This window comes from Prionailurus bengalensis, chromosome B1 (assembly GCF_016509475.1).
Source record: "Prionailurus bengalensis isolate Pbe53 chromosome B1, Fcat_Pben_1.1_paternal_pri, whole genome shotgun sequence".
NCBI lineage: Eukaryota > Metazoa > Chordata > Mammalia > Carnivora > Felidae > Prionailurus > Prionailurus bengalensis.
In genome coordinates, this window is record NC_057344.1 from 174,796,162 (window position 1) to 174,817,555 (window position 21,394).

The following is a 21,394-nucleotide window of genomic DNA, read 5'->3' on the forward strand; positions in this document are numbered from 1 at the left end:
AATTACAGCAAATGCACCACTCTGGTGGGGATGTTGATAATGGGGGAGGCTACTTATGCGGGGGAGCAGGGGGGAGATGGGCTATTTCTACACCTTCTTCTCAGTTTTTCTGTGAACATAGGATTGCCCTAAAAAAAAAAAGTCTTTTAAAAGAATAACAAAGTTGAGGGGCGCCCGGGAGGCTCAGTCGGTTAAGCGGCCGACTTCGGCTCAGGTCGTGATCTCGCAGTCCGTGAGTTCAAGCCCCGCGTCAGGCTCTGTGCTGACGGCTCAGAGCCTGGAGCCTGTTTCAGATTCTGTGTCTCCCTCTCTCTGACCCTCCCCTGTTCATGCTCTGTCTCTCTCTGTCTCAAATATAAATAAATGTTAAAAAAAATAAAAAAAAAATAACAAATTTGAGACTTTGAGAGGTTAAGTGGACCAAGGTCACAAAGATGGTTCACAGCAGACCATCATTAGAACCCAGAGGGATCTTATGTTGCGAGCTTTATGCATCACACATTAGGCTACCTGGCATCCCGTAATAACATAAAAAACTCATAAAATAGTGTGCATACATGGTGTGCTATTTCTTTTCTTTAAAAAAAATTTTTAATGTTCATTTATTTATTTTTGAAAGAGAGAGTGAGCGTGAGTGGGGGAGAGGCAGAGAGAGAGGGAGATACAGAACCCAAAGCAGGCTCCAGACTCTGAGCTGTCGGCACAGAGCCCGAGGCAGGGTTGGAACCCAGGAATTGTGAGATCGTGACCTGAGCCGAAGTCAGACGCTTAACCAACTGAGTCACCCAGGCACCCCCATGGTGTGTTATTTCTTAGAAATACAAGTGAGAAATAGAGTTGGGGGATCCCCCCCAGGTCCAGTTTAATCAGCAGCTCACGTGAGTGGCAGAGAAGTGAGGGTCTGTCCTAAATTGTACACCTGGGGTGTGTTTTCACCACCTGAAACACCCCTCCACACACGCACACACACACATGCGAGCACTTCCATACTTTTGCTGGTGCTGTGCTCTGTGCCTGGCGGCCCTTCTCCTTCATCCCCAGCTCCTAGCTCCCCAACCCCCAGAAGCCAAGCAGTCATTCAGCTCTCTTCCAGGCTTTCTCTGGGCAGAAGGGATCCCCCTCTCGCACTTCTGAACCCCGAGTGCTTTGCAAATGACTCCATTAGAGAATGTGTAAGCCTGACGGTTACTCACTAGCCCCCCAAACTGTGAGCATCAGCACAGTAGGGTGATGTATTTCCAGAAACCAACTCCATGATGGGGTATAGTTTACAAGCTCCAAAAACTGTAGAGAGGATACAGACTTTATTTCTAGGGTGCAGTGTGAGACTACGAAACACTATAAAACAAAAATACATAACAGCTACAATGAAGCAGCTGACAGAATATATCGAATAATACAGATTTAAAAGTTCTGATAGGGCACAAACTATGTATCACTAAGACATAAAAACATTTTCCCCTTTACTTTAGAAAAAATGCCAATAGGATTGTAATTTTTCATCGTTCTGAAACTTAGTAAGCATTTAGGTTAGTCATAATAATAACGGGGAATCATTTGTTTTAAAAACAGAAAACCACATGAAATATTCAAAGTATATAAAGAACGGCTTGGTCCTGACTCATGGGGGCTCAAAGGGAGTAATTCTGGATGGTTTTAAGGCCATTGGTTATGAGAAGAATAGAAGGCACAGGTTAAATATAAACCTGAAAAGGAAATCTAATAGTTTTAGATTTTAATTACATATGATCAAAGCAAAAAAAGCAAAGTCAGGCAAATAGTTAAAGCTTATAGTCTTTGTGCCTCAGTCCCAAAAATTACATTAACTTGTACCAAAGCAAACAACTGTACAATAAAGAACTTTGCAGTTTCAAATAACCAATTTTTAAATTCGAGATTTAAAGAGATAAAATGAATGTTAGTGTACTGAACAAAGATGATAAGGCTGTTTTTTCCTAGCATGTAAACACTGTACAATGATGGATTATTGCAACTAAAAAGTTTTAGATGAAAAATTTTCTCTTTTTAAAGTATCTTTTGCTCTACTTTATAGGTTCCTGTTTTTCCCTAAACATGAACAGGACATTCAATTTGTTTATATATTTTGCTTTATAAGCAATTCATACAAATGTAAATATACATATACCTAAAAAGTGGTTATCCTATGATATGACAGCCCAGAATTTAGTAATTGTATAGGCTTTCTGGTGATTTAATTATTCATAAAAAGAATGATAGAGAAGACACATTTGTTATTTATTCTAATTAAAGCATATGAATTACAGTACAGTTTTGAAAGTTTGCTATTTTTAAAATCTTCATTTTTTTAATTCAGGAAATGCCCAGGCTTAACCTTTTAATAGGAATTAAATTTAATTGGTTTCTTGGGTTTGGCCATCTTTTCTTTATTCGTGTTAAAGGTAAAAAAATAGAACAATGAGGAATGTAGGCCTATTAAAAAAATATAAATACTTAGAGCGACCATTTAAATCATTTGGTCCTCAAAAATATTGCTTAATTAATCACCGGTAGCTTGATTGTAATTACACCCATGGCTGATATATTTCACTCTGCCTTTGGTTGCAGGTTGTACTTTTGTGGCTGGAAAAAATGTTCCTCAATAGCACTGACTAGTTCATTGAGTTCCTTCTTCAGCTGCTCAGGATCACTGGAAGATAAGAGGGGAAATTCCAGGTCAGTGGATTATTCCAAAGCATATTTTAAGTTCTCCCTGCATTGGCCAAGTAACACTGAAATTTAACCTTAAGAGGAAGGCTAAATCAGACAAAACAGAACTCCAGTGACTTAAGCATGGGAATGTATCTGTTGACTTGGAAAAAAAAAAAACAACAAAAAAAAACCCCATGAGACAATATCCATTATTTCCCCCAAAGGCTTTCCCAAGGTCTCTACTAGAAATAAAATCGTCCCTTTGCATTTCTTACAAGAATTTTTAAGAAGCACAGTTTTTGCCTTAGCATCCCTGTAGGATCTGCAAACTTTGTACCTAACAGTGCAAAGAAACCTTTATAACTTCAATTGTCATGCAATCCTATTAAACTTTTACCAATGACCCCTCTGTTAAGTCCTCAGTCTCCCAGGATAGGAACGTTCCCGATGCAGTTTGTCTTCAGAATATTGGAAGCTAAGCAGCAGAGAATGGGAGCCTCCTAGTGGGCCTGCTAATCAGATACCAGGCACTCAGTTCCCCCAGCTTTTCTCCTTACTCTACTTCCAGGGTCACAACGAAGTATAAGCAAAAATCCAGGGAACTGGTTCCCTCTAAGGAAACCAAACTTTCAAGCATGAGGACAACACTCATTTATATGCAAACAATTGGAAGGTAGATCATGATAAAATGAATTTGTGATTAGACAGGTTTCCAGCAGCCCGTGTTAGGGTCAGGCTCCTAGCACGGTGCGTTTACTGGAAGGACTTTAAACCAAAAAGCTGAATTTAAAAAACCAAATCCTTCAATTCTAACTTACATGACTTCATAATCGACTGTCTTTAATATATGCAACTTTATCTAAATGGAAATGGCAATTCTTGTAATTGGTTAAGTTCATTGTTACACTGTGAGAGCTACTCGGTACAACTAAAACAATCCATTTTATTGCAGACATGAATTCTGGCTCTACTACTAGCTGTATGCCCTTCTTAGCCTCTCAGAGGCCCAGATTTCTCATTTGTAAAATTGGGATAAAGACTTTATCTTCTCAAGAGAGTTGTTGTGTAGATTGAGATAAATTATATAAAGCAATTAGCACAGAACCTGGCCCAAAAACCTCAATAAATGTAGCTGTCATTAAAATTATTTTTACCCCCACTGGTAACATACAAGGTAATTATGCTTCATAAATACACATGAATCACATTGGTTGTTATTTCCTTCTCCACAAATGTGTTTTGAAGAAAACAACATTTCTCAGGAAGGCACACAACTAAACAACTACTGTTTTTTTTTTTTAAACAATATACCTAAAATTAAACTCCTCAGTGAATACACAAACACAAATATACAAGTACAGTGTATATCTCGTACTGGTTTTGTTTCTCTGTTAGAAGCTTGCCTGATATAATTGTTACCTAAATTGTGATATTGTAATCCAGTATCCAAGGATTCCAAGTATCCAAGGATTCCAGTATCCAAGGAATTCCAAGAATTCCTTAGAACATCCTTAGAGCATCCTTGTTCAGTTGTACTAAGGTCTGCAGCTTATTTTCAAATGGCTCAGGAAAAACCCCTGCATATACAATACAGGTACAAAACCTGCATATACAATAATATATGTGAGAGATAGCAAATATTGCAAAATGTTAGCGACTGTTTAGGTTAGAGTAGGCTAACTATGGCTGGCAGTCTGTTGACAGCCTGTTTTTATAAATAAAGATTTATTAGAACACAGTTACACCTATTCCTTTGTGTTCATTCCTTCTTTCTGCTTTTGAGCAACAGCAGAACTGAGTAGTTGCGACTATATGGCTTGTAAAATCTACAATATTTACTATCTGGCTCTTTACCGAAAGTTTGCCAACCCTCGGTCTAGGCGAAAGGTATGTGGGCATTTGTTGAAAATTTCCAAAATAAAAAGTTGGACAAAAGACATATACCGCTCAAAAAATATTTTGATCAAAAAAGCAGGACTTAAACTTGAAAAGGATTTTCCATTCTAAAGGATGAGTAGGTTATGGAATTCTATGAATAAATGAAATTGATGATATAAAAGACAGCGATAATATTAAGGTGATCAGACAGTAAGGAAACCTTAGCCATGGCTTTATTGCTCTTGTACGTTAGGTATGCTGGTAACTTGCTTGAGCCCTGATAGCATATCCGTGGACTGACCCAGTGCCCAATGTCCCAATTAGTAAATTAGAACAGCATCTTGATGAATATAATAAAAGGACAATTTTTCTTTTTTTTTTTAATTTTTTTTTAACGTTTATTTATTTTTGAGACAGGGAGAGACAGAGCATGAACAGGGGAGGGTCAGAGAGAGGGAGACACAGAATCCGAAGCAGGCTCCAGGCTCTGAGCTGTCAGCACAGAGCCCGACACGGGGCTCGAACTCACAGACCGCAAGATCATGACCTGAGCTGAAGTCAGCCGCTTAACCGACTGAGCCACCCAGGCGCCCCAAGGACAATTTTTCTAAGTGTCTTCAGGAATTTGTAAACTAATATTTGAATTTAAGTCCACCCAATAAGCCATGTGAAAAATGTAAAATACCAGATCCTTAAACATTAAATAGTATTGTTATTATAAAGTTTTCCAAATTATTATATCTTCACAGAGAAATGACAAGGAACTAATATATAGAGAAAATGGATCTTTAAGTTGGACTAATGTCCCCTTTTTTTTTTCCAGAAGAAAGGCATAGAAATATGAAAACATTACATGAGAATGAGAATTACAAAGAAATGTCTGGAAAAACTCATACCCAATAGAGTAGCAAACAGCTTACTATTTAACACACATAGAAACAGTGATACTTGCACAATATTACAATCAAATGTTGGTAATACAAATGCTTAGAAAATGGGAAGCTTTATGTGTTTGTTCAAGCTGCTTACTAGCTGAGTTTTTGCCCTTTCAGCACAAAAAGGTTTTGAATGGGAATTTGTAGCAAAATATAGGACACAGTCTATGACTTTTTAAATATATTGGACTATCATGATATTTAAGAGCCATTATCATGACTTTAACTGTTGACCTGGGTCTCTTATTCAGAAGAAGATTCAGGGCCCGTTTGGAAGTGGAACGCTATTTCCCTTATGATAAAGCAGTCAACATTCTGAGTTACCGTGTCCATGTTTTATGTTTTTGTTTTGTTTTAATGTTTCTTTCCTTGCTATCAGCAGTCATTTCTTCCTGTCCGAGGAAAGTCTAACACTAATAATTCTGCCCCCACCTCTCTAATTTGCTACATTTAATCTGCTACTGGCTGGCCAACTGAAGATGCTCAGAAAATTTCCTCTGCTTTTATTTCCACATAGTGCAAATTGGATTCACAAGATCAGAAAAACTCTGCAATGAGCAAGGCTTTGGTTGGGAAACATCAGATCCATGCTCCTGACTACAGTACTGAACCCTGGAAATGTGACTAGTGGGACTGAAAACTGAATATAAGTTTAATTAACTGACTTTCAAATTTAAAAGCTGAAATTTAGGGGCACCTGGGTGGCTCAATCAGTTGAGCATCCGACTTTGGCTCAGGTCATGATCTTGTGTTCATGGGTTTGAGCCCCGCATCGGGCTCTATGCTGACAGCTCAGGGCCTGGAGCCTGCTTTGGATTCTGTGTCTCCCTCTCTCTCTGCCCTTCCCCCGCTCATGCTCTGTCTCTCTCTGTCTCTCAAAAAATAAAATAAAACATTAAAAAAAAAAAAAGCTGCCATTTAATTCAATTATTGGAAAACTGAAGTATGTTTGGAACAACTTAGGTATCTAAATCTATTTTTTCAACGGTAAATTTTATAAACTCTTAATACATTTGACCCTTCAACAGCCTGGGATTTAGGGCATTAGTGACCCCCCCCCCCTCCATGCAGTCAAAAATCAATGGATAACTTTTTACACCCCAAAAAGTTCACTATTAATAGCCTCCTTTTGACTGGAAACCATACCATAACATAGACAGTCAATTAACACATATTTTGTTTGTTACATGTATTCTTGCAATACACTAAAAAAGTTATTAATAATAAGAGAAAATACATTTATAATATTATACTGTATTTATTTAAAAAATCCACATATTGGGGCGCCTGGGTGGCTCAGTTGGTTGGGCATCTGACTTTGGCTCAGGTCACGATCTCACGGTGCGTGGGTTCAAGCCCTGCGTCAGGCTCTGTGCTGACAACTCAGAGCCTGGAGCCTGCTTTGAATTCTGTGTCTCCCTCTCTCTGCCCTTCGCTACTCAAGCTCTCTCTCTCTGTGTCTCTCAAAAATAAACAAACATTGAAAAAAATTTTTTTTTAAATTCCACATATAAGTGGACCTTCATAGTTCAAGCCTGTGTTGTTCAAGGGTCAATTGTATGGAACAAGTGTTTCTTAAAAAAAATCAAGCATTTTAATTGAGATATGTGGTGAGTGTAAAATAGTAAATGGATCTTGAAAATGTGATAAAAAGTAAAATATCTCATTAATTTTATATAAATTATATATGGTATAATAATATTTTCATGTTAAGTAAAGTAGAATAAATTACCAAATTAATTTTACCTGTTTATTTTTACTATTTAACTTTTTTTTTTTTTTTAATTTTTTTTTTTTTCAACGTTTATTTATTTTTGGGACAGAGAGAGACAGAGCATGAACGGGGGAAGGGCAGAGAGAGAGGGAGACACAGAATCGGAAGCAGGCTCCAGGCTCCGAGCCATCAGCCCAGAGCCCGATGCGGGGCTCGAACTCACGGACCGCGAGATCGTGACCTGGCTGAAGTCGGACGCTTAACCGACTGCGCCACCCAGGCGCCCCACTATTTAACTTTTTAAAAAAATGTTTATTTATTTTTGACAGCAAGAGAGACAGAGTGCAAATGGGGGAGGGGCAGGGAGAGAGGAAGACACAGAATCTGAAGCAGGCTCTAGGCTCTGAGCTGTCAGCACAGAGCCTGATGCGGGGCTTGAACTCATGGTTTGTGAGATCATGCTCTGAGCTGAAGTCAGACGCTCAATTCACTGAGCCACTCAGGCGCCCCTCTTTTCACTACTTAAAAATGCGTCTAGTAGAAAATTTCAAATTGCATTATGTGACTCATATTTTATTTCCATTGCACAGTACTGACTTAATTAGTCTTTAAACAATTTTTCCTGATTCTTTACTCCGAATGGAGAAGTGCTAGTTACCTGGGGGTTAAATGAGTGTGCAGGATCACATTTACACAAGCTAACTACATGCACCATGGTTGTTAAAGTTTAAGATGTTATGGTATTGCAAAGTAAACTCAAACCCTTTACCAAGGTCACAAAAACATGACCCTGAAGCTACCAGACCATCAGCTTTTTGGAGGCAAGACTCCTTCTGCTATGGCTCTTTATCCTCCCCAGAACCCGGCACAGACTTATGCACAATAGATACTCAAAGATATTTGTTCAAGGCATGTACAGTGGAATGTAAATTATTGGGGCGCCTGGGTGGCTCAGTCGGTTAAGCGGCCGACTTCGGCTCAGGTCGTGATCTCTCGGTTCATGAGTTCGAATTCCGTGTCGGGCTCTGTGCTGACAGCTCAGAGCCTGGAGCCTGCTTCGGGTTCCGTGTCTCCCCCTCTCTCTGCTACTCCCCCGCTCACACTCTTCTCTCAAAAAGACATAAATATTAAAAAATGTTTTTTTTAATTATTGTATCAGAGACAAGGAGAAAAAGAGAAAAACTCATTGGTGCTAGTCTCAAATTAAAGTATTAGAAAAAGGAAACTGTATTACTATTACTGAAATCTGGAATGAAATTTTCCCATACAAAGAAAGGTAGGACAGCAATAAGTAAGTAAAAATGAGCTCCTGTGTCTGTGGATGCTCCAAACAGCTGTTAATATCACAGTATTGCTGCAGGCTTTGAAACAACATTCCTAATTAAAGTACATAACACTGGCAAAGCAAAAGGTTTTACTTAGCACTTGTGCAGAACCAATTAGGAACTTTAGGGCACAGCAATCACACGTGCTGCCGTGGATATCATACCTATTTCCAGGGGGGGCACACAGTTCCGAATAGTACTTGATCTTGGGTTCAGTCCCGCTGGTCCGCATGGTGGCCACGCCCCCATTAGCAAAGGTAAAGGTGATCATTTGGCTGCTTTTGCTGGTAGGGAGAACCTAGGAATTAATTTACACGTTATACATTTAAATTGTGACATGAACTGTTCTGGCTCAAATAATAGTTTCCCCCTGTATAGGCAAGAAAATAAATGCCAAGCAAATATACTGGTTTCAGAGAAAAGGATACTTTTGAGGAAATAAAAAAAAAAATTCTTCTTCTGAATTAAATACTAAATAATAATAATCATAAAATGATTTGGGGAATTAAGTAACTTGTATACTTGCATTTTACCTCCCTAGTCTTGTTAATTAAAGCTACTGAAGTTTTTGGGTTTTTTTAAAAGATTTTATTTTATTTTTAAATGTTTATTTATTTTGAGAGAGAGAGACAGAGAGTGAGCAGGGGAGGAGCAGAGATAGAAGGAGACAGAGAATCTCAAGCAGGCTCTGTACTGACAGTATGGAGCCAGATGTGGGGCTTGATTTTACGAACTGTGGGATCATAACCTGAGCCGAAATCAAGAGTTGGATGCTTAACTGACTGAGCCACCCAGGTGCCCCTAAAGATCTTAAGTAATCTCTACACCCAATGTGGGGCTCGTATCTACAACCTAAGATCAAGAGTTCATGCTTTTCCAACTGAGCCAGCCAGGCACCCCAAAGCTACTAAAGTTTTACTAACATGGAAGCATATCATTTCATGAGAAATTGATTTAAATAGATTGATAATGTGACCAAAAAACCCACAATAAACTAGACCTTATTTTACTTTGTAAAAAAAAAACAAAAACAAACAGTTATATAAAGAGATCTTTTTAAATATAACATTTCTGGCAGATGTATTCACAGCTAATCGTTCCCCATACTCAGCTAAAATGACGGAACTGTGTGTGTGAATATACAAAACACAAGGGCAAAGAGGAAAAGGAAAACAGTAGTTAATTAGGTTGCCAACGAATCCTGGGAGTTACAAAACAGATGAAGGGGCAGAATTGACCTGATGGAACACAGGACAATGACAGCTGAGCACCTGCAAGGAACAAACAAGACCCTGGTCAATGAGCTTTGCAGAACCCTGGCAAAGCTCACTACCTGGAGGCACCAGGCACTGTGAAAGGCAGGTGGGAAACAAAGAAAGGATGTGAGAAGACCTATCAGACTCTCCCAGATCCTCACCCTCTGCCCACACAGTCAGGCAACCACCTTAATAGGAGATGGCTTAATTCTCTGGTATAATTGAACAAGAAAGGCTCAGGAGCTGGGTACACCAGGCACTGGTATAGAAGGGCAGGATATGGTGAAAACAGAGAGCAACTCAGAGTCAACAACCTGAATACCAGCCGTCCTCCCTCCAGACTCCCAGGCAACTCTCCACCGCTGTCACCCACCTTACAGCCTTTAGGAAAGAGATCAGGGTGAGAATTAGGCTTCCCCTGATAGGGAGCCCGCCGTGTAAAAGTTAACTTGGCACCCAATCTCCTGAGAGCAAAGTTTGTCAGTTGACAAGGTTTGCTCATGTAAGTAGAACTTCCGATTGGTTTTTGAGTGCCCCCAAATAATGAGGGATTACCAGACTTTGGGAAAAGACAGCTTAAAGACACAATCCAAAAAACCTGAATAATAATAAAAAAATAATTTGGGAGATATAAAGACAATACAGGAAAAAAAGTCTACATTTTAAAAAGTTATAATGCCTATACTTAAGAGAGATAAAATATTATATACATAAGCAAAATAAAACCATTGGGACTACACCTAAATAAAAAGCTTTTGCACAGCAAAGGAAACCATCAACAAAACAAAGAGGCAACCTACTGAATGAGAGAAGATATTTGCAAATGATATATCTGATAAGCAGTTTATATCGAACATGAATTAAGAACTTACAGAACACCAAAAAACAAACAGATTAAAAATGGGCAGAGTACCTGAATAGACATTTTTCCAAAGACATAAAAATGGCCAACAGACACATGAAAAGATACTCAATATCACTGATCATCAGGAAAATGCAAATCAAAACTGCAATGAGATATTACCTTACACCTATAAGAATGGCTAAAATAAAAAAGACAAGAAATAGCAAGTGTCAGCAAGGATGTGGAGAAAAAGGAATACTTGTTCACTGGTGGTAGGAAAGTTCATTGGTGCAGCCAATATAAAAAATAATATGGACGTTCTTCAAAAAATTAAAAATAGAATTACCATATGATCCAATGATTCCACTACCGGGTATTTACCCAAAGAAAATGAAAGCACTAATTTGAAAAGATATACGCAGGGGTGCCTGGGTGGTTCAGTTGGTTAAGTGTCCGACTTCGGCTCAGGTCATGATCTCGCCGTCCGTGAGTTCGAGCCCGCATTGGGCTCTGTGCTGATAGCTCAGAGCCTGGAGCCTGCTTCAGATTCTGTGTCTCCCTCTTTCTCTACTCCTCCCGCCACTCACGCTCTGTCTGTCTCTCTCTCTCAAAAATAAATAAAAATTTAAAAAAAAGAAAACATATATGCTCCCCAATGTTTATTGCAGCATAAAAATTAAAAATAAATAAAAGATATATGCACCCCAATGTTTACTGCAGCATAAAAATTTTTAAAAAAGAAAAGATATATTCACCCCAAAGTTTACTGCAGCATTATGTACAATAGCCAGGATATGGAAGCAGTCCAAGGGTGTATGTGTGTGGAGACACACACACACACACACACACACAAACACACACACACACACACACACACACACACACACACACACAGGAATATTATTCAGCCTTTAAAAAGAATGAGATGTTGGAGCACCTGCCTGGCTCAGTCAGTACAGCATGTGACTCTTGATCTCGGGGTCGTGAGTTTGAGCCTGATGTTGGGTGTAGAGATTACTTAAGAAAAAAAAAAAAAAGAATGAGACCTTGTCATTTGCAACAACATGGATGGACAACATAGAGGGTATAATGTTAAGTGAATTATATAATTTCATTCATATGGAGAATTTAAGGAACAAAACAATGAACTAAGAAAAAGAGAGACAACAACATCAGAAAATATATGCTCTTCACGTAGAGAACAAACTGGTGGTGGCCAGAGGGGAGGTGGGTGGGGGATGGATGAAACAGACAAAAGGGGTCACGAGTACATTTACTGTGATGACAGCCAAGTAATGTATAGAACTGTTGAACCATGACATTATTTAACAAAAAGAAAAATATTATATACATAAAACAAGAATAGGATGTTATTTTTATTTTTAAAATATTTTTATTTAAGTTGGCTCCATACCCAACATTCAAGAACTCATGACCCTGAGATCAAGAGTCACATGCTCCACTAACTGAGTCAGCTGGAAGCCTCAGGGTGTTATTTTTAATAAGTTGGACAATAAGAGCTAAAATTGTGAACAGAAGCACTGAAAATTAATGTTGATGTAATCTCCCAAAAAGTAGGGCAAGAAGATATAGATGGACAATAAGAAAGAGAGAAACAAGGAAAGGAGAACATTAGTCCTGGAGAGCCAGCCTCTAACTAAGAACTCAACAAGAAAGGGAGGCCGGAAACTCAGGGCAAGAGAATACTTGGGAAATGACCACGCAGCCCTCTTCTTTGACACAAAATTAAGAAAATTACTCAGAACTGAAAGAAATGACTCCAAAGACCAACAGAGACCCACCGACTACCCAGAAAAATGACTGAAAAAAGACCCATATTAAAGCAAATCACTGAAATTTTAGAACTCAGAGTTTTAGCAGAAAATTCCTGAAATCTTCCCATAGAGAAAAAACAAGCTGCATGGAAAGGACTGAATCAGTATGGCATCGACATCCCTTTATGTGGCTCACAGCACGCCTCAACTATTTCCTGAAAGATCAGACCCTCCACAGCAATACTGGGAACTAAAAAATGACAGAGCACTGCTGCTTTCAAAACTGCGAGTCAATCAAATGTGAGGGTAGAATAAGATATTTCCAGATTTAAATGCCTCTCAAAATTTACCTCCTATTCACTTCGTTTAAGGAATCTACTAGAGGATATGATTTAGGAAAACAAATCTAGGAAGAAGTCATGGGGTGCGGGAGCAAAGGACCTGACTCGGTAAGTGGTGAAGGACATTCCCAGGATGACGTGTGTGTACTCAACACATAGAGCAGTTGGCCCTGCCCGGATGGAGGGATCAGGACAGAAGCTGCTGGAAACAACACGGAACTGGTAAAACAGCACTGGACCACGTGGAAAACCCTACTGAGAGGTATCTGAAGGATGTGAGAAAGACTGGTGATAGTTACATAAAAATCCAAGCACACAAAAGAACAAAGCAACTATTAATTATAGGAAAAATAATTATACAATTTAGGGGAAACTAATCAAAGTACACTACTTAGCTAAGCAGGAAACAATAGTTACTAGTCATAACAATACAAGCACGGAATCTGATTTCATCAAATGTTGTGGCACATGCGTTTGCGAAGACAGGAGAGAAGGCGGAATAGTGAATGTAAGAAATGTAAGATTTAAATCCTTACCTCCATAATAGAAAATTAATAAAGTACAATGCTGAGAAGTCAAAACATCACCATATGAGCACATTATTTAGAAATCTGGTGGTAAGGGTGCCTGGGTGGCTCAGTGGGTTAAGTGTCTGATTTTGGCTCAGGTCATGATCTCACGGTTCGTGGGTTCGAGCCCCATGTTGGGCTCGGCACTGACAATGTGGAGTCTGCTTGGGGTTCTCTGTCTCCCTCTCTCTCTGCCCCTTCCCTGCTCGCACTCTGCCTCCCTCTGTCTCTCAAAAATAAATAAACATTGAAAAAAAAAATCTGGTGGTAAATACCAGGAGAAACAACTGAGAGGGAACATGGTTGTCTCAGCATAGCAAAGAGATGGCAGGGGCTGGAGCTGTCATGTTTCATCAGGACTCTTCCAAAAATACTTCTTTTTAAAAAATGCATTGTGTGCAGATGAAAACTTTAAAAAAAGGTAACTAACAAGATGTCTAATATCTCACAAGGCTATTCTTACTCTCTTCCTCCTATCTCCTGCCATTAGTTAGCAATACTCTTCGGCCATATCTTCTTTTGACTCCAGTGGAGGATCCACATGATGTGAAGAATGCAAACTCATGCTTTATAGCTAACAGCTCCCAGACATTCAGAGAATAGGGTAAAACTAACCAGGAAGCAAACAACGGTTCTCAAAGTGTGTACCAGTAATATCAGCATCAGCAGGGAACTCGTTAGAAATGCAAATTCTTGGCCTCCGCCCCAGATCTACTCATTCAGAGACACCAGGGTGGGCTGCCCTACTCTTTCTATGGATTTTGATAGCTTATTTATAATAATGCCTGGATGCCTAAAATCAGCTTCAATTAACTCCATGATTCAATAAGTCAAACTATGCCAAGTATAATAGAAGGTAAATAGAGAAGTGTTTAACTGATAAAAGATATTACTTACAGCTTTTTTATCAGGTTGGCTATCATCGTAGCCGGTTGTAAGGTCTCTAATCCCAGAAATTGCGAATCTGCCACAAGTTTTTGGATAATTATTCTTCCCATCATAGTTTCTAAGGTTTTCAAATAATTGTTTAATGGTGCCTTGATCATGGCAAATAAAATATGAAGCTTTGGTAATATGGTAGCCATACCTATGGAAACAAACACAAATCATTTTAGAAATTAAGTAAAAAATTTATTAGAATAAAATAAGTAAAATACAGCAGGGTGATTATATTTAATAATATTACACTATATGTTTGAAAGTTGCTAAGAGCATAGATCTTACAAGTTCTCATCATAAGAAGAAATATTTGTAATTAAGTGTGGTGTGACTGTTAACTAGATGTACTGTGATGATCATTTTGTAATATATACAGATATTGAAACACTATATCGCATACCTGAAACTAATGTCAGTTGTATCTCAGTTAAGGAAATACAAATATGCAAAATGAGGAACACATAATTCCACACAGTGTACATTTGTCAACCAGTATATTTTAAACCAAATGAAACAAATAGCCATGAGTACCTTCAAAGGAATAATTTAGCATAAAAAAGAGGTACAACAATTGACTCTGGGGATTGCCAAACTGCTGCCTTGCCTTTAGCCTGTATTTGTAAGTAAGAGTCTTACTGCAACGTGTTGCCACGGGCTGCTTTTGCACTTTATAAAGGCAGACCTGGGTCATTGCTCTAAAAACTTAATAGATTTCATGAACACCTTTAATCTTTTTTGACATCACACACTTAAATTTTTTTTTTTCCAACGTTTATTTATTTTTGGGACAGAGAGAGACAGAGCATGAACGGGGGAGGGGCAGAGAGAGAGGGAGACACAGTATCGGAAACAGGCTCCAGGCTCTGAGCCATCAGCCCAGAGCCCGACGCAGGGCTCGAACTCACGGACCGCGAGATCGTGACCTGGCTGAAGTCGGACGCTTAACCGACTGCGCCACCCAGGCGCCCCGACATCACACACTTAAAATCACATTCTTCAATTAGCTATTTCTGCAACTGATGCCCTCATTTGTTAAGGATTCATGCAATCATGAATGATAATTACCATTACATGGTTAAGTATCAAAAGAAAAGATGATTCTTTATTTAGTTTGATAAGAAATAGAATTCATGGGGCGCGTGGGTGGCTCAATCGGTTGAGTGTCCGACTTCGGCTCAGGTCATGATCTCACGGTTTGTGAGTTTAAGCCCCGCGTGGAGCTCTGTGCTGACAGCTCAGAGCCTGGAGCCTGCTTTGGATTCTGTATCTCCCTCTCTCTCTGCCCCTCCCCTGCTCATACCCCATCTCTCTCTCTCTCTCAAAAATAAATAAACATTAAAAAAAGAAAAAGAAATAGAATTCACAACCAAAGAGCATTAGAAAGAATATTAGTATCTCACACGTAGAACCATAAGAAAATATTTAACACTATTACTTCAATTAAACAGAATTAATAGACACTTACTCAACATAGATGGCCTTTAGCTGCTGAGACAAAGTCAAATTCTTGGTTGCTAGAAAGCTAGCCAACTCTGCACTTATGACAGCGGCACTGACCCCATCTTTGTCCAGAACAAAAGGGCAGCACATATATCCTGCAGAGAAACACGCGTCATACACACACGCTTAGGAGTGAGTTCCTTTACAACACTGTACATGCACACACCTATATGCAACTTGCCCATCTCATAAGAGGTTGTACAATACGAATATGTGAATGCTTCCCATTTACCATTTTTTTTAAATTAAAAAAAAATTTAATGTTTATATTTGAGACAGAGAGAGAGACAACCACAGCATGAGTGGGGGAGGGGCAGAGAGAGAAGGAGACACGGAATCCAAAGCAGGCTCCAGGCTCTGAGCTGTCAGCACAGAGTCCGATGCGGGGCTCAAACACGAACCACGAGATCATGACCTGAGCAGAAGTCAGATGCTTAAACAACTAAGCCACCCAGGCGCCCCTCATTTATCATTTTTATATTCGAGAATCCAGGCCAATGTCTAGTGCATAGCAGGCCTTCAAGATGTACTGGTTGAATAACCTATAAGGAGATTCTCCCTCCTAGATCAACTGTTCATTCCCTAGGTCCAGCCCCAACTCCTTCAGCTCACACAAAATAGTTTCCAGGTGCTCTAGTCAATGCTTCTTCTGTCTTCTCTGAATTCCCATAGTTCTTGTGAGTTACATCCTTCACCTTGACACCTAGCCTATGCTCTCTTGTGTGGTTACTAACTAGATCGATGCAAAGTGCTATAGACTGAGGTCAGTGTTCATCCATTGCTTAACTGATATGCAATAAATATTTGAAGAAAACATTTTTTTAATAAAAAGCTATAGAAAGATAAGACTGACATTTGTGACGAAAGGGCAAAAGCTGAGCTATTATTAATTTGTTAAATAATATGTGAGCATCTGTGCTGCAGGGAACAGGTGAATCTTCTTATATAATAAGTATAAGGTATAATAGCTTTTACTAAACATGTAGCTAAAATATCCCTCACATAAACATCCGAATTTCAAGTTTCTACACCTAGTTCCCTTTTTTCCTTACGTAAACTGACGAGCGTTTCCCAGTCATTCTGACTTGACTCGGGCTGTCCTTTTGGGTGACAGTCACTTTGATGAAAGCCCTACAACCAGGCCTTGTCTCTTCCTCTGGACAGACGTCTGCCCAGCATTTTTAGAACAGGAGTGAACCATATCAGACCTGGAGATCAACACCACAGTTGAGGAAATACCACAACTCCCCCAAATACATGATTCCTGAGCTACGAGCATTCATGGGCAGAACATCACTGTTTTCAGTCATCCAGGGAAAGGATTCACTTTCTTATATTAATGGCTTGGCTTTTAAAGAGATATTCTTTTTAGCTGAAAGCATGTCTGAGATGCCAATTTTGGGGTAGGACAGTTCAGTGCTCTTTGAGCACCGGTGTGTTCCTGTTCTACTGTTAATTTTTTGAACCCAAATCCAAATCCCATTTATTTGCATTCTATATATTAACTAATGCTACAATCACTATTATTGCTTCTTACCGATAGCTTCTTCAAATGCAAATAAGACATTCTTCCCCTGGTCTATTAGCTGTCTGGCTCGGTTTCCCATCCACTTAAAGCCAGTTAGTGTTTCCTAAAGGGATAACCCAAAAGAGAAAGAAATGCCTTAGACCTCCTACAGAGCAAAAGAAATTTAAGAGCGAGCCCCAGAAACATCTTACCTCAAAGTGAAAGCCCTCCTTTAAGGCAATGGCTCGCAAGATTTTGGAGGAGACCGTGCTGGACAACATGTATATGTCTTTGAGGGCACTGTGATCTTGGTTCTTTTCTTTCCAAGAAGTAAAAAGCCACCAGCCCAAGAGCGCCCCCAACTCATTGCCTGAAAACACTCTCCATTCACCGCTGAAAGAAAGAACAACCAATGCATTGCTGTGATATTAAGAGAGACACTGAAGTGACTGGGACAGGACAATTAAACCGAACGAGGCTCAAAGTGGTTTCTATAAGAGTGTTCTTGTCACTCTTGCTTAAATAACTGGTCGAAAAAGTGTCACTTCACCACAAACATCTGAGCAGCTACTCTGTCTCAATTGGTTTGCTCCAACATCCCATCTTTGAAGAGCGACGACACATAACACGTTTATTTGTCTTTGTCAAAGGGTTTGGCTTTAAAGATGACAGAAATATGCTGCCCCCCTTACTCCCCTGCCCCCTACAGGATTATAGTGTGTGAATCTCAATTTTCGGTCTGGTCAGTATTGAGGTTCTGAGAGGTCAATATCCTAGTGTGTCTCAAGAGTGAGTTTGCTTGCACTAAAATGGTCAGGACACCACAGAACAGACGTCTGATTCATTTTCCTCTCTGTAGTTGGGTGGCTAGCAGTACATCTTGCATTTTAGCATGTACCACCTTGCTTAACTTTCTAGAAAGTGATTAGAATTAAACCTGCTTGCTCGCTTCTCCCAAAACATCACGTGTGCCGTTTGACCTCCCAAAACTGCTTGGACCCTGCCTGCTTTTCATCTTTTCCCTCCACTTACATCCTATTCTTCTGCACAGACTCTATGGCCAAACTTGTCTTAAACACTGGGTACCCCAGTGCTATTCATCTCTGGTCCGCTCGACCTGAATTCAACGTTTCCTTGAAGGTACAGCTCCTTCAGCAAACCCTTCAGTAAATACCGACCCGTAAATCCAGCACCAAACAAAGTACTTGCCGGCATTAGGAACTGAGTCATTAATTATAAAATTGATGATGAAACGAGAGAAGAGAAATAGTAATTTCAATTCCAAATACACCCTGGGCTGTTTACTCTGCCTTCTGCTCGCCAATCATCGTGTGGGCCCCAGAACTGCATTTGCTGTATGTTAGAGGTTCAGTGACAGGAAGTTCCGTGAGGTGATGATGTGTACAATGAACAGTAAATATTTCCAGGAGCAGTTAACTGCTCAAGATGTCACCCGTTATGTTTGCTACTACATAGGTAATCCCAATCAATTGTACCTGTCCTGCTTTTCTGCCACAGCGAGTCTATCAGCATCCGGGTCGTTTGCTAAAATGATTCTGGCCTTGGTTTTGTCAGCCAAGGCAAAAGATAAGGTCTGAAAAAGTAGGAAAAGAAAAGATTATTTCAGTCAAGAACTGAGCATATTGCCATCTTTAAAAACATTCAGTTCTTGAGGAAAAAAAAAAAAACTTTCCCCAAACGAAGGCTGAGTTTTATTTCTGGAGCTGGTCTTGGCTGATCACGAATTACTTCCTAAGCCAGAGGTCAGATAATGGGAACATCAACACACGACCCACACCTGCCCGTGGGGTTCACCTCACATTTAATAGCGCATGTGTGGCTGGACTGATGTTTCTAGGCCTTGCCAAGTGATCAACCTCAAAACAAACCAAAGTAAGCCAATTTGCTGAATATCACTGTTAACCTTTAAAAAGGCTAAAAGCGGGGTGCCAGTGTGGCTCAGTCGGTTGAGCATCTGACTTCAGCTCAGGTCATGATCTCATGATTCATAGGTTCGAGCCCCACATTGGGCTCTGTGCTGACAGCTCAGAGCCTGGAGCCTGCTTTGGATTCTGTGTCTCCTCCTCTCCCTGCCCCTCCCCTGCTCTTGCTCTGTCTTTCTCTGTTCCTCAAAAATGAATAGGGGCGCCTGGGTGGCGCAGTCGGTTAAGCGTCCGACTTCAGCCAGGTCACGATCTCGTGGTCCGTGAGTTCGAGCCCTGCGTCAGGCTCTGGGCTGATGGCTCAGAGCCTGGAGCCTGTTTCCGATTCTGTGTCTCCCTCTCTCTCTGCCCCTCCCCCGTTCATGCTCTGTCTCTCTCTGTCCCAAAAATAAATAAATGTTGAAAAAAAAAAAATTAAAAAAAAAAAATGAATAAATGTTAAAAAAATAAATTAAAAAAAAAGGCTAAAGGAACCATAATTTTAATAATTCTGCTTCATATTAGGAAAATTCCAGAATAAAAATATTAAGGAATAAAAAACATGTGATAAATATTCATTCCATTACTGTTTCTTTTTAATGTGAAGAAATCAGGGTAAACTAAATTTTAACTTCATTAATTCAATTCAATTTAAAATATCATTTCAATTTCAGCTCTCACATCATGAGGCTAAGATATGTGTTTTGAAGGTTCCTATAAGAAATGGATGACTAATAGATATAAATATTTCTCATGATAAAGTTGGTTTTTTTGTTTAGCACAATGAAAACACATAAAAAGGGGTGCCCTGGGTAGCTCAGTTGGTTAAGTGTTCACTCATGGTTTTGGCTCAGGTCATGGTCTCATGGTTTGTGAGTTCAAGTCCTGTGCCAGGCTCTGTGCTGGCAGCGTGGAGCCTGTTTGGGGATTCTCTCTCTCTCTCTCTCTCTCTCTCTCTCTCTGCCCCCCTCCCCCATTCACTCTCTCTGTCTCTTAAATAAATAAAACTTTACAAAACTAAAAAAAATACATAAAAATTATTTCACTGGATAGTAAGAAGTTTCAATATAAGAGGTAAGTTTTAGGACAAAAAAGATTAGGTTACCAAGACTCCTTTACCCTCTTCAGGATTTGGGTATTTCACTGTTGGGAACTCAGGATCGGGATCTTTCTGTTCAGGAACAGCCTCAGGAGGAGCAAAGTCAAAAGCCTTGAAAGCTGACTGCACAAAGTCATGACCCACGCCATGGACAGAGGTGTGCACAAACTTCACCTTGGTCTCCCTGTTCACACTCCTGGGATTAAACACATGATGGGAAAGGATAAAATATAGATAAAATATTTAAATATGGCTTGCAAAACTAGAAACTTTGCTATTAAGGAACCAGATTGCTAAGAAAGGAAGAAATCAATGTAATAAAGATGTACAAGACAAGTATCTAATTCCATTTAAAAAAAGAAGCAGGGTGCCTGGATGGTTCAGATGGTTCTGTGTCCAACTCTTGATTTTGACTCAGGTCATGGCCTCACGGGGTTAAGGGATAGCCTGCATCAGGCTCTGTGCTGACGGCACAGAGCCTGCCTGGGATTCTCTCTCTCCCTCTCCCTCTCCCTCTGCCCCTGCCCTGTGCGTGCTCTCTCTCTCTCTCAAAATAAAGAAACATTAAAAAGTTTTTCAAAAGAGCAAAACTTATTCACTTTTTCCCAAATATATACCCTACTCCCAACATATTCATGCCTTAAATTTTACTCTGTAGTTATTTCCAGTAAATCTGATTACTTTCAGAGTCTGTTTTATGCGATAGCTTTTGCACCTAGAGTAGGATTAAAGAAAGAACTCTGGGCTCAGGTTCCAGGAGAGACTCAGCTGCTCGTGGGTGCCCACCTATGGCAGTGCTAGGGCCTCAGTTCCAAGTACTCTTAACTAGCTTCAAAATGGTTTTCAAAATGTCCCTTTTAACAAAATGTGATGGAACATCTTATATAGGGATGTATAAAAATGTTTTTTCTTTGTCAAGTAACAATCCTATTGGTCAAACTGCCTGGCTCCGGAGACTTAAAATAGAATAACAGTAAATATCAAAAATAAAGGTAATAGAAAGGTAAAAATAAGACTTAGAAAAATTCCAGTGTTCTGACTGCTGGAATCTTAGGTTATTGTCCATTTCTTTTGAAAGTGAATAAATGCACGAGGTCTTCTCTTAAGAAATAGGGGCGCC

At 39.6% G+C, this 21,394-nt stretch overlaps 1 protein-coding gene across 1 annotated transcript in view; it reads right to left on the bottom strand.

Annotated features, from left to right (window-relative positions):
- Positions 1–1,285: 1,285 nt before the first annotated feature.
- PGM2 (phosphoglucomutase 2) overlaps positions 1,286–21,394 on the bottom strand; it is a 39,590-nt gene continuing 19,481 nt past the window's right edge. The window contains exons 7-14 of the mRNA XM_043572804.1: positions 20,281–20,470; positions 18,750–18,847; positions 17,466–17,646; positions 17,284–17,377; positions 15,712–15,841; positions 14,205–14,394; positions 8,687–8,820; positions 1,286–2,668 (exon numbers count right to left, since the gene is read on the bottom strand). Coding sequence (XP_043428739.1) covers positions 2,566–2,668; positions 8,687–8,820; positions 14,205–14,394; positions 15,712–15,841; positions 17,284–17,377; positions 17,466–17,646; positions 18,750–18,847; positions 20,281–20,470 — 1,120 coding nt within the window. The 3' untranslated portion in view covers positions 1,286–2,565. The remainder of the gene's footprint in view (positions 2,669–8,686; positions 8,821–14,204; positions 14,395–15,711; positions 15,842–17,283; positions 17,378–17,465; positions 17,647–18,749; positions 18,848–20,280; positions 20,471–21,394) is intronic.